Raw genomic sequence first — 12,172 nt, 5'->3', positions numbered from 1 at the left:
CTGACATCTGCTGGAAGAGCAGCACAGCAAACTGTAAACAGTCCAGGAGACTCTCGGAGTGCATCGAGGATAATTTCTTAATCCAGATGATAGACAGCCCAACCAGAGGAGAAGCATTACTGGACTTGTTGCTTATCAACACAGATAAACTAATAAGAGCAGTCAAGACTGGTGGCAGCCTAGGCTGCAGTGATCATGCCCTTGTGGAATTCACAGTCTTGAGGGATATGGGCCAAGTGAAGACTAGGGTCAAGACCCTCAATTTTAGGAGAGCAAACTTTCAGTTGTTTAAGGAATTAGTAGACGGGATTCTGTGGGAAACTGCCCTCAAGGATAAAGGGGCAGAACAGAGCTGGCAGCTCTTTAAGGTTCATTTTTCTTAGAATGCAAGAGCTCTTGATTCCCATATGTAAGAAATCTGGCAAGGAAGGCAGGAGACCAGATTGCCTCAGTAAGGATCTCCTGGTCAAACTAAAGTGTAAGAACGAAATGCACAGGCAGTGGAACCAGGGACATGTATCCTGGGAATAACACAGGGATACTGCCCAGGTGTGTAGGGATGGGATCAGGAAAGCCAAGGCACAGTTGGAGCTGAGTTTGGCAAGGAATGTGAAGAATTATAAGATGGGCTTCTACAAGTATGTTGTTCAGAAAAGGAAGATGTACTTCCCCCAATAAGTGAGACAGGAGAACTATTGAAAACCAGCATGGAGAAGGCTGAGGTACTCAAGAATTTTCTTCCCCTCAGTTTCACTGGTAAACTCTCTTCCCATACCTGTCAAGTCCCTGAACCTCAAGGCAGAGGTTGGGGCAATGAAGTCCCTCCCATTGTAGGAGAAGATCAGGTCTGAGACTACATGAGGAACCTGAACATACACAAGACCATGGGACCCAACAAGATGTATCCCAGGGTCCTGAGGGAGTTGGCAGATGTAGTCACTAAGCCAACATACTTGAAAAGTTATGGCAGTCAGAGGAAGTCCCCAGTGACTTTAAAAAGGGTAATAAGGAGGACCCTGGGAACTACAGACCAGTCAGACTCACCTCCATGCCCACTAAGATCATGGAACAGATCCTCTTGAAAGGCATGTCAAAACATATGGAAGACAGGGAGGTGATTAGAGATAGCCAACATGGCTTCAGCAAGGGCAAATCATGCCTGACTAATCTAGTGGCCTTCTATGATGAAGTGGCTGTATCAATGGACAAGGGAAGAGCAACTGATGTCATCTAGCTGGACTTTTGTAATGTCTTTGATATGGCCCCCCACAACACTCTTGCAGATAAATTGGAGAGATATGGGTTTGATGGATGGACTGTTAGATGGATAAGGAATTGGCTGCATGGCTGCTATCCAAAGGGTTACATTCAGTGGCTCAATGTTTAAGTGGAAACCAGTAACCAGTGGTGTCCCTCAAGGGTCTGTACTGGGACCAATACTATTTAATATCTTCATCAACGACATAGTGGGGTTGAGCACACCCTCAGTGGGGTTGAGCGCATCCTCAAGAGTTACAGTCGTTGGCTCAATGTCCAAGTGGAAACCAGTAACGAGTGGTGTCCCTCAAGGGTCCATACTGGGATCAATACTATTTAATATCTTCATTAACAACAGAAGATATCTTCAAATATCATTCATTAGGTAGTGGGATTGAGATCACCCTCAGCAAGTCTGCAGACAACACAAAGATGAGTAGCGCAGTTGATGCGCTAGAAAGGATGCCATCCAGAAGGACCTTGATAGCCTTGAGGAGTTCAACAAGGCCAAGTGCACAGTCCTGCACTTGGGTCAGGGCAATCCCCAGTATCAATACAGACTGAGGAATGAATGGATTGAGAGCAGTGCTGCAGAGAAGGACTTGAGGATAGTTGTGGATGAAATAATTAGACACAAACCAGTAAAGTGCACTTGTAGCCCAGAAAGCCAACCGTATCCTGGGCTGTATAAAAAGAAGCATGTCCAGCAGGACGAGGGAGGTGATTCTCCACTCTACTCCGCTCTCATGAAACCCCACCTGGACTACTGCATCCAGTTCTGGGGTCCCCAGTACAAGAAAGACATGGACCTGTTAGAGCAGGTCCAGAGGAGGGCCACGAAAATGGTCAGAAGGCTGGAACACTTCTCTTATGAAGAAAGGCTGCGTTGGGGTTGTTCAGCCTGGAGAAGAGAAGGCTCCTGTAAGACCTCATTGGGGCCTTTCAGTATATAAAGGGGGCTTATAAGAAAGATGGAGAGAGGCTTTTTACCAAGGCCTGTAGTGACAGGACAAGGGGCAGTGGTTTTAAACTGAAAGTGGGTACATTTTGACTGGATAGAAGGAAGAAATTGTTTATGATGAGAGTGGAGAGACATTGGAACAGGTTGCCCAGAGAAGTTGTGGATGCCCCATCATTGGAAGTGTTCAAGGTCAGGTTGGACAGAGCTCTGAGCAACCTGATATAGTGAAAGATGACCCTGCCCATGGCAGGGCAGTTGCACTGGATGATCTTGGAAGATCCCTTCCAACCCAACCCGTTCTATGATTCTATGATTTGTCTGGTTAATATAATCCAGTGATTATCTATGCAGTCCTTATAGATTTTCTATCTACTACTGTTAACGACGCAATATGGACTGAAAGGAAAATAATTTAATGATGTGCCTCAAGAACAGAACTAACATTTATGGTAAGTATAGTAACATCTAGTATTCAGGTCCATTCAAGTGATAATTTTCCAGAGGAAGGAAAAAAAAATATATAAAGGGTCTTCAGTAACTCATCTTTGTGATCAATTCAATGCATATTCCTCCATCACAGGATGTGATAATAGTGGTAGAATTACACAACTCTGTAATTAAAGTCAGGTTTGTATGTGTCCTCTTATGTACAAATTTATAAAACAAATGCTACTGAAACACACCAGATTTACAGAAATAAGTATACCTTTCAAAAAGAAGATAAGCCAGACTGAAAGAAATGCATACAAATATTGTCAATCTTCAAATTGTGTGTCATAATAATGATGCTTTTTTAACTTTTATTAATAATCATATTTATTTTCCATATGGTTGTTTACCTGAAGAAATTTGTGTTTTCTCTTCCATTTTTTTTACTTACGAAGCAAGTAAAAGATACATGAAATTCACCTAACATCTTCCAATGTCTAGGCAGAACCTAATGTGTTCTCAAGGATCACATTTACATTTCACCCAGGAAGAAAAAACAAAAATATGCTCATAAAACACAATTATTCTGATTTTTTAAGTGCTAAACACATATTCTGAATATCTTCTGTTTTTCTAATTCAAACATAGACCTTCCATAACAAAGAATAAATTCCATAGTGTCTCAAAAGTTACATTTGCCACTGTTGAGAAGCAGTATTTAATGCCAAATATAACACTGTACTTTTCCTAATTCATTTAAAATCCTCACAGTTATTACTTTTCAGTTTCTTATATGAATGTCTCTGTATTGTACCTTTTTTCCTAAATTCCACAATATAAAAACATAGCCTTCTGTCTTTTTTGTTTGTTTTCAATATAAATACATAAAATAGGAATTCATTGATGCAAATATTGCATTTTTTCCTTTAGACTGATACGAGGCAGCTGGACAATGAAACATTTAAAACTACATATAATCATCTGTATCCTTCAACAATTTTAGTTTTATGAAATCAAGAGAAAACCTTTTAAGAGATACATTAAATAACCTTTTTTACAGATAAATAACTATTACCAGGTTCCTGGGTATACACTTTATTTGACAGCAACAACAACAATTCTTTTTTTTTTTAAGAGTCTTGAGTTCTTCATTTATATTTTTACTTTTCTTTTTTAATTTTTTTTTTCTTTTTTGGGTCTATTTCTGAGTACCAAGTTTGCATGTATAAATAGACCAAAATATCTTCTTATATTTCTGGCTTTATGTTTAAATCTCACTCTAACAGAAAAAATGCTCTTTTATATTTAAACAAGAGTCAAAATAAGGGACAACAAAAAAATTCTCAGTACGCTTATGAGCTAGAACATTGTTGAAACACATTTACCACATTAATAGATAACTCAGCAAAAGAAGTTTCCTGTGTTCCAAAATACTATATGCCAAGAATATAGATCACATTTGCTATCAAGAAAAACAAGATTAAAAATCTTTGTTAAAGCCATTGTAAATAATAATAAAAAAACCACAAAAAAAATTACTATACATTACCTTCTGTATCTAAAATGCTGGAAATATGAGCATTCTAGTAGTCTATATGCCATTCTATATATACTACATGCCTTTTCATTAAGATTGAAATATTTCTAATGTATGCTATTATGAGCAAATTTTAGCTTAATTTTCTATGGAAAAGTAGAACTTCAATAAATAAACCTTCATTTCAAGAAACGCCTGGTACATGTAAACATCCAGGAGTCAGAATCACAGAGAAGGCAGAAAAGATTTTTGGTCTGTTGTCATGGTTCTAAGGTTATTTTGTTATTCAATCTAATGCTGACAGAAGAATATTTATAACGTCAAGAAGATGCAGCTCTTGTTCTGTTTGAAAGACAGAAGTATTAATTTCTCTCAATATTATAATTCATTATTATGGAGTTCATTATATTTAGGAAGGTAATTTTACATCACTCCTTGAAACCCCTTGACTCCATATTACCTACAACATAAATTTCATCAGTGTATATATCCTGTTCTGTTTGTATTGAAGATGTACCTCTACATCTTCTGCCCTAAAAGGAAATTTGCACACAAAAATAATAAATACAGATAAATAGTAACATTTTCCCCCTTCCTACCATTACTGACTCTTTTGAAACTGGAGAATACTCATTCTTGATTAATTTTCTTCTTTTTTTTTTTTTTACATGGAATGGAGAAGATTTTAATGAGAACAAAATACACGTTCTCAAAACTTGTTAAATCACTGGGACAAGAGCGAATATGATATGACAACAAATTTAACATAAACCAGCACTAACATAATTATAAATATCCAGTCATTTTTGTCTAAGGTGAAGGCAGCTGTCAAAAAGAAGGGAACATGTAGCCTAGCCCAGTTTCCATAAAATATTGAACAGAATTCTAAATGAATATAATACAGTCAAACTATCCACCAGCAAGAATGTTCTGTTTTAAAACCAAAACTGGCCCAAGGATCTGTGATCGATCAGTAGATAAATTAAGTAATAAAATATTTCTATGCAATTGGTGATGAAGAAAAGAGTCACTTACCTAAAACCCCCAGCCTGTAATTGAGAGTGACAACAATGACATTTCCATAACTTGCGAGAATGCTGCCATCAATCATATTGCCAGTACCCTCCATGTAAGATCCACCATGGATGTAGACCATAACAGGTTTCTTGCTGTTCTGATCGTGAATGTCTGAAAAAATTCAAGTAAGGAAAACATAATAAAGTAATAAAAAATAAGGAAATATGGCATTAGGAATTTATAACAGTGCTAAAAATATTCTTAATTATTTCCTATGTTTTCAATGTCATCACCACCACTTTAATCAGCTAGCTTACACAGTTTAGGATCATCCTACAAGCCTATTATTTATAGTTTGAATATCTCTCTTGGTTACTTCAAATACTATTTCTTCTGAAATGTTCTCAGAACACTTGAAATGCCTTCAATATTACAAGTAATTTAATTTGAATACAGGTGTCTAAAAGCCTAAAGAGAAAAATCAAATTATGGAATAATCTTGTCTTTTTTTAGGATATTCTGATTCAAGCACATGCCAATTTAGAAATATCTGTACATTTAATAATAAAATTACAATAATATTCCATACTTTCCATTCCTCACTGAGACATAATTGTTGAAATTATATTCCCAATAGTTCAGTAAGAAATAATATGACAAAATCAAATTGTTCTGATAGAAGTAAACACAATAAACTGTTCCTTCTTTCAAATAGCCTAGGAGTTAACAAAAATAATTTATGTGAATTCATGGCCCAGATTTTTTGTATTTAGAGCAAATTATGTCTTTTGTGTTGTACTTCTTGTCATGGTAGCTAAGCCTTAAAGAACAGCCTTGAATTAATGCTCCTTAATGGTATGGCTGATCTTTTGTATACACACAAAAGCTCTTGACTACTTTCAAACAGATAAACAGCTGGGTCTTTACTTCTAAAAGAAAGTTAAATGAAGTTGATAGTAATATTTTCATACTTCAGAGTGAGTTACAAAGATGCACTAATCAATGATTTGGGGTATATTTAGGATTGGATTCATATATCTTCCTCTAATAACCAAAAAGTTAGGCTCCTGACCCCAGGGATGGTTCAGACTACCTAAATTAGGAAGTTATGTTCTCTACAGAAACAGTGGGAACAGGGGCTAAGCTCCTTTAAAAAGCAGAGGGCAATTCAGCAAGCTGCTGTTAGATATATATATCTTTTACAAACAATTTGGTGTATCTGCATGTGGAATAGGAGCACTTCTTTAAATCATATAGTACAACATGCAAGGGAAAGCAGAGTCTCTGACTATTCAATCAATATTTAAAACAAAAAAAAAAAGCTGTGTTCACTTTTGGGTAGGATAGGTACATATTGAACAGTGGAAAAGGGAAGTGGACGAAACAAAAGATGAGCTAAATACCTAGAGGTAAGAGACCTGCGTTTGAAAGCCTTCCAAAACTTTTTCCTCCCCTCAGGTTTGTTAGGAAATACTCTAAGATACCAAAAATGTGATCAGCAATGAGGCACCACATGTATAATATTTTGTATATGTGGAACTAATTTGAGCATATTTAAAGGTAAATTATGACTGGTCATATTCCTATGGCCCACTTTTACTTTACTGATGTGTATGCACTACTCTAAATATAAAAACTTGTCAGCTGAGTGCACAGAACATATGATCAGGCTGCAATGTACACCTGTCTAGTTGTCAGAGTTTAAGGCTTCTCGTAGAACCCGCCTTCTTTACATAAAAAGATATATACTTTATATGTTGTATTATATGTGTTGCATTTAAGCAGCAGAACAAAAGGTTTTGTGATAAGATCTTTTTAACTGTTGTGACTATAAGAGTAATGAAGACATTAAGTAGACCATATAAAGCAATGAGGTACATTCCAGTGGATGTACTTTTTTTATTTTCAGCATTTTCAGCAAAGTACATGAAAGTGTTTCTTCTCTTAAGGCTCAGCTAAGCCATCAAAAAATGAAAGCAACAATTATTTAACATAATTATTTGTGTTACTCAATTACCTTTCCCTTCTCTCTCCAAAGTCTCATGGTATGATTTGTTGTATTTAATCTTTCCTTATTACATAGTTCTACCTCAGGATTGAATCTTTCACTGCTGAAGTCAATGGGAGGTTTCCTCTTCCCCTTCAATGGGAACATGATTAGCTTCAACATAAAGGAAATGAGCTCCATGCTTTATGTGCTTAGATCTAAAGTGGATGCCCTTGTTAATCATGAAACACTAATGTCTTACATTTTAAGAAGTCTGAATAATAATGTATTCATAATCCAATATCTATCTTAAGTTTTTAAAGCAGTTTTGGTTTTGCTTGTTTCTTATCTTTTGCTTTAAAATTAACTACAGAATCTGGTATAGCAAATGATGATGCCATAATTTTAAAAAATCATATGTTTCACAGAAATAGGAAGGTGATATTCAGAAAATAACAGTTATTTTTGAGTATTCTACACAGTATTTTTGTGTTATAAGAAATAGTGTAATTCAGCAATGAAGGTGGTACAGTAGAGGGCAACCAGTGTGAATCAAAGACCAGAGATTTTTATTACAGTATTTTATATATGGATAGAGTAGCTATAATTGAGCTGAACTCCCAGGAAAAGATAAAATAGTGTCCTCACTGCAGTATGCATGATTTTAAGGGGAACAGAGAGGACAAATGTTTCAAAGTTATTTGAACTGATGTCAGATAGAAGAAAACAGGAAAAAAGACATGGAATAACACTTTGGATTGGCCAAGCATGAGAGGAATAAGAAGCATATTGCTCCAAAAACAGACCAGTAAACTACCAAAGGTTGTTATCTTCTCAATTAATTTGAAAATATTTTTCTTAATTTGGTAGATATATAAAGTAAAATAAACTGTCAGTGTAACTTAAATGAAAAGGAAGGGTGAGAACAGAGGAAGATTTCATGACTTCTTTCTATTTCAGTGCATCCTAAATAGCTTTGCTGTGCCAAGGCAAGAAAAAAGTATTTCCTTGTAAAACTTTTTGGGGGTATTTCACTGTGAACTTTAACATTTCCTTTCAGGGAATCCAATCCAACTCTGAAAGAAGTCAATGAAAATGATTGTCATTGATCTCAGTGGGAATGTGGTCAGAGTCAGAACAAATGTATCTCAGAGGCTAGCTGATTACAGGAAAAAAACAATAAAGCAACATCAACAGCTTCCTTTATTTTTGTGTCCTGAAATAAACCACATCCTGTGAGAAAAAAATAAATAAGTAAATAAAAATAGCAAAGACAAAGCACAATTCAACTGCATCAATGTACAGCATGTACACTGGGGAAACAGTGGAAGTGAAAGGAAGGATATATGTGAGTTTTTTCATGAATTTCAAACAGGTGAATTTACTAAATGTGTAGGAGGGAAAAGAGCACATGCATGTTTTTAAATTCCATTTTCTCAACCTAAGAAAGAATAGGGGGAAAAAAGTATGTGGTTTCAAATAATATTTATCTTACTCACTTCACACATATTTAGGAATAACCTTTGCACCTATGTCACAGGGGAACTGCAGTCATCTATATGCTAATTTGGATTTTTAAAAGAAAAACAATGAAAGGAATTTCTAAAGAAGAAAATAAAGCAGCACACTGAAGTGTGCTTCTGCAAATAAAGGACTAAAAATCATGTTGAAATAACAGCAATAACAATAACAATTATTATTATAATAAAAAGTAAAAAGTTTATGTTCATGCATCAGGGTCGAGTTTTGAAAAAACAAAAAATACCTTCATCTTCACCACGATCATTACTGGTTATATCATCTGCGCTTTTCTTTGTGTTGGCTCCTGGGATCATAGTGAGGAGGAGAATAAAGGGAAAAAAGAGAATTCAAAAACAGCAGGTTCTCAAAAATAAAAAAAAACACTAGTCAAAAAAAAGAAAAATGTAACAAAAATGTCAAAATCTGTTACATTTGAAATTGAAAAACAAAAAAGATGCAAACTGCACATAAACATAAAATGTCAAGAAGAACAAATTGAAAGTATTTGAAAAAATGTATTGTATTCTGTGACAATGCAGTTACTTCAGTTAAAAGTGATTTCTGCAAAAACAAAATTAATGTGCTATTAAAAAAGAATAATATAAACCAAAAAAGTATGTTAAAAAATTTACCAAATTATGTTTTCTACAAAAGAAATGCAATTTATTTCATTCTGTTCTGTAACCTTGAAGAAATAATGCCTTCAGTCACTATCTTCAATGACTTAACATTTTATTCATCCTCATTAGGATGTATTAAGAATTAGCCACAGCCTGAATTTTAGATGGAACCAATGCAAATAAAATTATCATTGAGTCTTACATGACTTGAATGGACCAAGACAAACCATAAAGACCTCCTTAAAATTTAATCTTGCTTCCCATATGAGCAAAAATATATTTAACACAACAGACTGTAAACAAAGGTGAAACAGAGTTGAGTCAATCCCAGACATGAAATTGGTCCAAAAGTAGCCTTGGTTCATATTATATCACATTTCATGCTCTTTACAAAAACCTAGAAATTAACTGAAAACAGTTACTTACCATGATAAAGAACTTGCACTTATTTATTAGAAGATTTAGTAAAGAATACATTTTAATTTGTATTCAATATGCTTTCTCAGAATACTTTTGAGGTGTATACATGCACACACACACACACACACACGTGTCCATACATGCCATAGCCTGTACTTATGGAAACAAGAGGAAGTGCACAGTTTTCCCCACCCCTCTCCTTGGGCAATATTTCTGTTTTCTGACTAAAAAAAAAAATGACACCAAGCTATCCTTGCACCCAACGTTTCATTATACTGTGCTTACTCCTGTAGGAAGTAGCCCTCTGTAATGTAAAAAGTTACTTGATAAAGAGTGAAACATGAATCGGAAACTCAATTTCTAATTTAGTTTAGAAATGAAATATGGCTACTAAACAAATAAAATGGCCTAAGTCACCACTCTAACCATTTTTTTCCTGAGTGGTCTTTATTTGGAAGTGTGTTTTTAAGCCATACTGAAAAAGAACAGTATACTTTATTAACTTGTTTAGGTATGAATTAGTATTAGCTAATTGTTTGTGTATGAAGTCTGAATATGTCACAGAGACATAATATTTAGCTAAAATAATTATTTTATTACTTCCTTCTATTCTACTATTTAAAATATCCCTATATCACTCAAAATTCAAGATTTCAAGTAAATCTCAGTCCATGATTGTAAGACAGAATGTGGTTAATTGTTAATAATGTACTTAAGATTTGTTAATATACACAGTTTTGGGTTCTGTGCACTGGTTTGCTTGTCTTCTTGATACAGACAGAATACGGATTTTCTATAGAAATTTTCTGGAAACACTGCCATTACATATGCAGTGACAGAGATTAGTGAGTCAAAATGTGAAAAGCAGTGGCTGAGACTCCATCTCCACACAAAGCCTATATCTTCAATGCAGTTGTACACAAGTTATTGTGTATGTAGTACACGAATGCATTCAATTATATGTATTCAGTACATAATTAACTAGGTAAAATATCACTGTCAATGAAATACAGATGTTCTCTAATCAATTTCTTTGAGAAATGTTAGATACAGGCTCTAAATCTCAGTCACTATCGAAGTTTTGCCCTTTTTTTAAATACTTTTCCAAATTAGTTTTAGCACAATGAAGGTTGAATCTTGTCTCAAGTTCTACCCAAATAAAATTAATTTTGTATTTAGATAAACCAAGTACTCCACCCATAAAGTGCCCTTAAACTATTTTTGATTCATGTAAAAAATTAATGAGTAATAATTATTCATAGACAATAAATCCACCTAGACACAAGTTTGAAAGCACATAACAGAAGAAAATTTTATCTTAGTTCCCCCAGTGAGGTAGTCTTCTAACTGTTTGACAAAAAAAATATTATAATTGTATGCCAAATATAAAATCAACTACCACATATCATTCCTATGAATTTAAAAATAACAAAATCAATGTGACCACATATTTATAGTGCTTGTAGACAAAAACTGTATGTGCAATTATTTAGACTGTAATCCATATTTAAAGTACTTTGAGTGAAAGAAGTAGATGGGTCCCAAAACATTTTAGTTCAGCTACTGTCCCAAAATCATCAATATATATATCAGTAACATATTGCAAGGATTTTCTCTCTAATGTGCTTCCTGAAGTGACTCTGGTTCAGTGTAGTTCAGAAAGAACAACACAAGTCTAATGAGAATTTAGAAAATGTCACCACACCATGCTACTAGATGTGATGAGACACAAATATCACAAAACACAGGTATGTGACATAAGGTTACCTGCAATATTTGAAACATTCTTTATTTCTTTTTTCATTCTTCACAGCTTGAAGAAATCATACAGCAACCAATTTTCAGAACAACTTAATATAATCTTAAAATTTATTTAATTATAATGTGAGTGGGAATGCTGTTTCTCCTACATGATGTGGAACAATCTTTCATTTGCCTATTGGTAACTGAAATATGCTTTTATAACTAAGTTCTTGGGTTTGAGGGGTTTTTAAATTCATTTTGAGATCTGCTCAAATGGATTATATCAATGAGTTCTCAAACTGGGTTTCTGTGTTCCTACCACATTGGATTTTTTTCATACTGTGGGTACTAGCCATAGACTCATAGAATCACAGAATCACTTAGATGGAAGAGACCTTTAAGATCATTGAGTCCAGTTGTTAACCTAGCACTGCCAAGTCCCACTAAACCATGTCCCGAAGTGCCACATCTACACATCTTTTAAATACCTCCAGGGATGGGGACTCAACCTCTTCCCTGGGCAGCCTGTTCCAATGCTTGGCCACCCTTTCAGTAAATAAATTTTTCCTAATATCCAATCTAAACCTCTCTTGACGCAACTTGAGGCCATTTCCTCTCCTCCTATCATTAGCTACCTGGGATAAGAGACTTGACACCGACCTTGCTACAACCTCCTTTCA

General features: G+C 34.8%; 1 protein-coding gene across 3 annotated transcripts in view; it reads right to left on the bottom strand.

Moving 5' to 3' along the window:
* The window catches only part of NLGN4X (neuroligin 4 X-linked), a 137,414-nt gene that overhangs the window by 79,268 nt on the left and 45,974 nt on the right, over positions 1-12,172 (bottom strand). For 2 of the 3 annotated variants that reach the window (XM_072852968.1, XM_072852987.1), the window contains 2 exons: positions 8,954-9,013; positions 5,220-5,372 (listed from right to left, as the gene is read on the bottom strand). In XM_072852968.1, the coding sequence (XP_072709069.1) occupies positions 5,220-5,372; positions 8,954-9,013 (213 nt within the window). The remainder of the gene's footprint in view (positions 1-5,219; positions 5,373-8,953; positions 9,014-12,172) is intronic. The other variant, XM_072852977.1, reaches the window with a different exon arrangement.

This window comes from Ciconia boyciana, chromosome 1, assembly GCF_034638445.1.
Source record: "Ciconia boyciana chromosome 1, ASM3463844v1, whole genome shotgun sequence".
Lineage (NCBI taxonomy): Eukaryota > Metazoa > Chordata > Aves > Ciconiiformes > Ciconiidae > Ciconia > Ciconia boyciana.
This window is presented reverse-complemented; position numbering and strand designations above follow the sequence as displayed.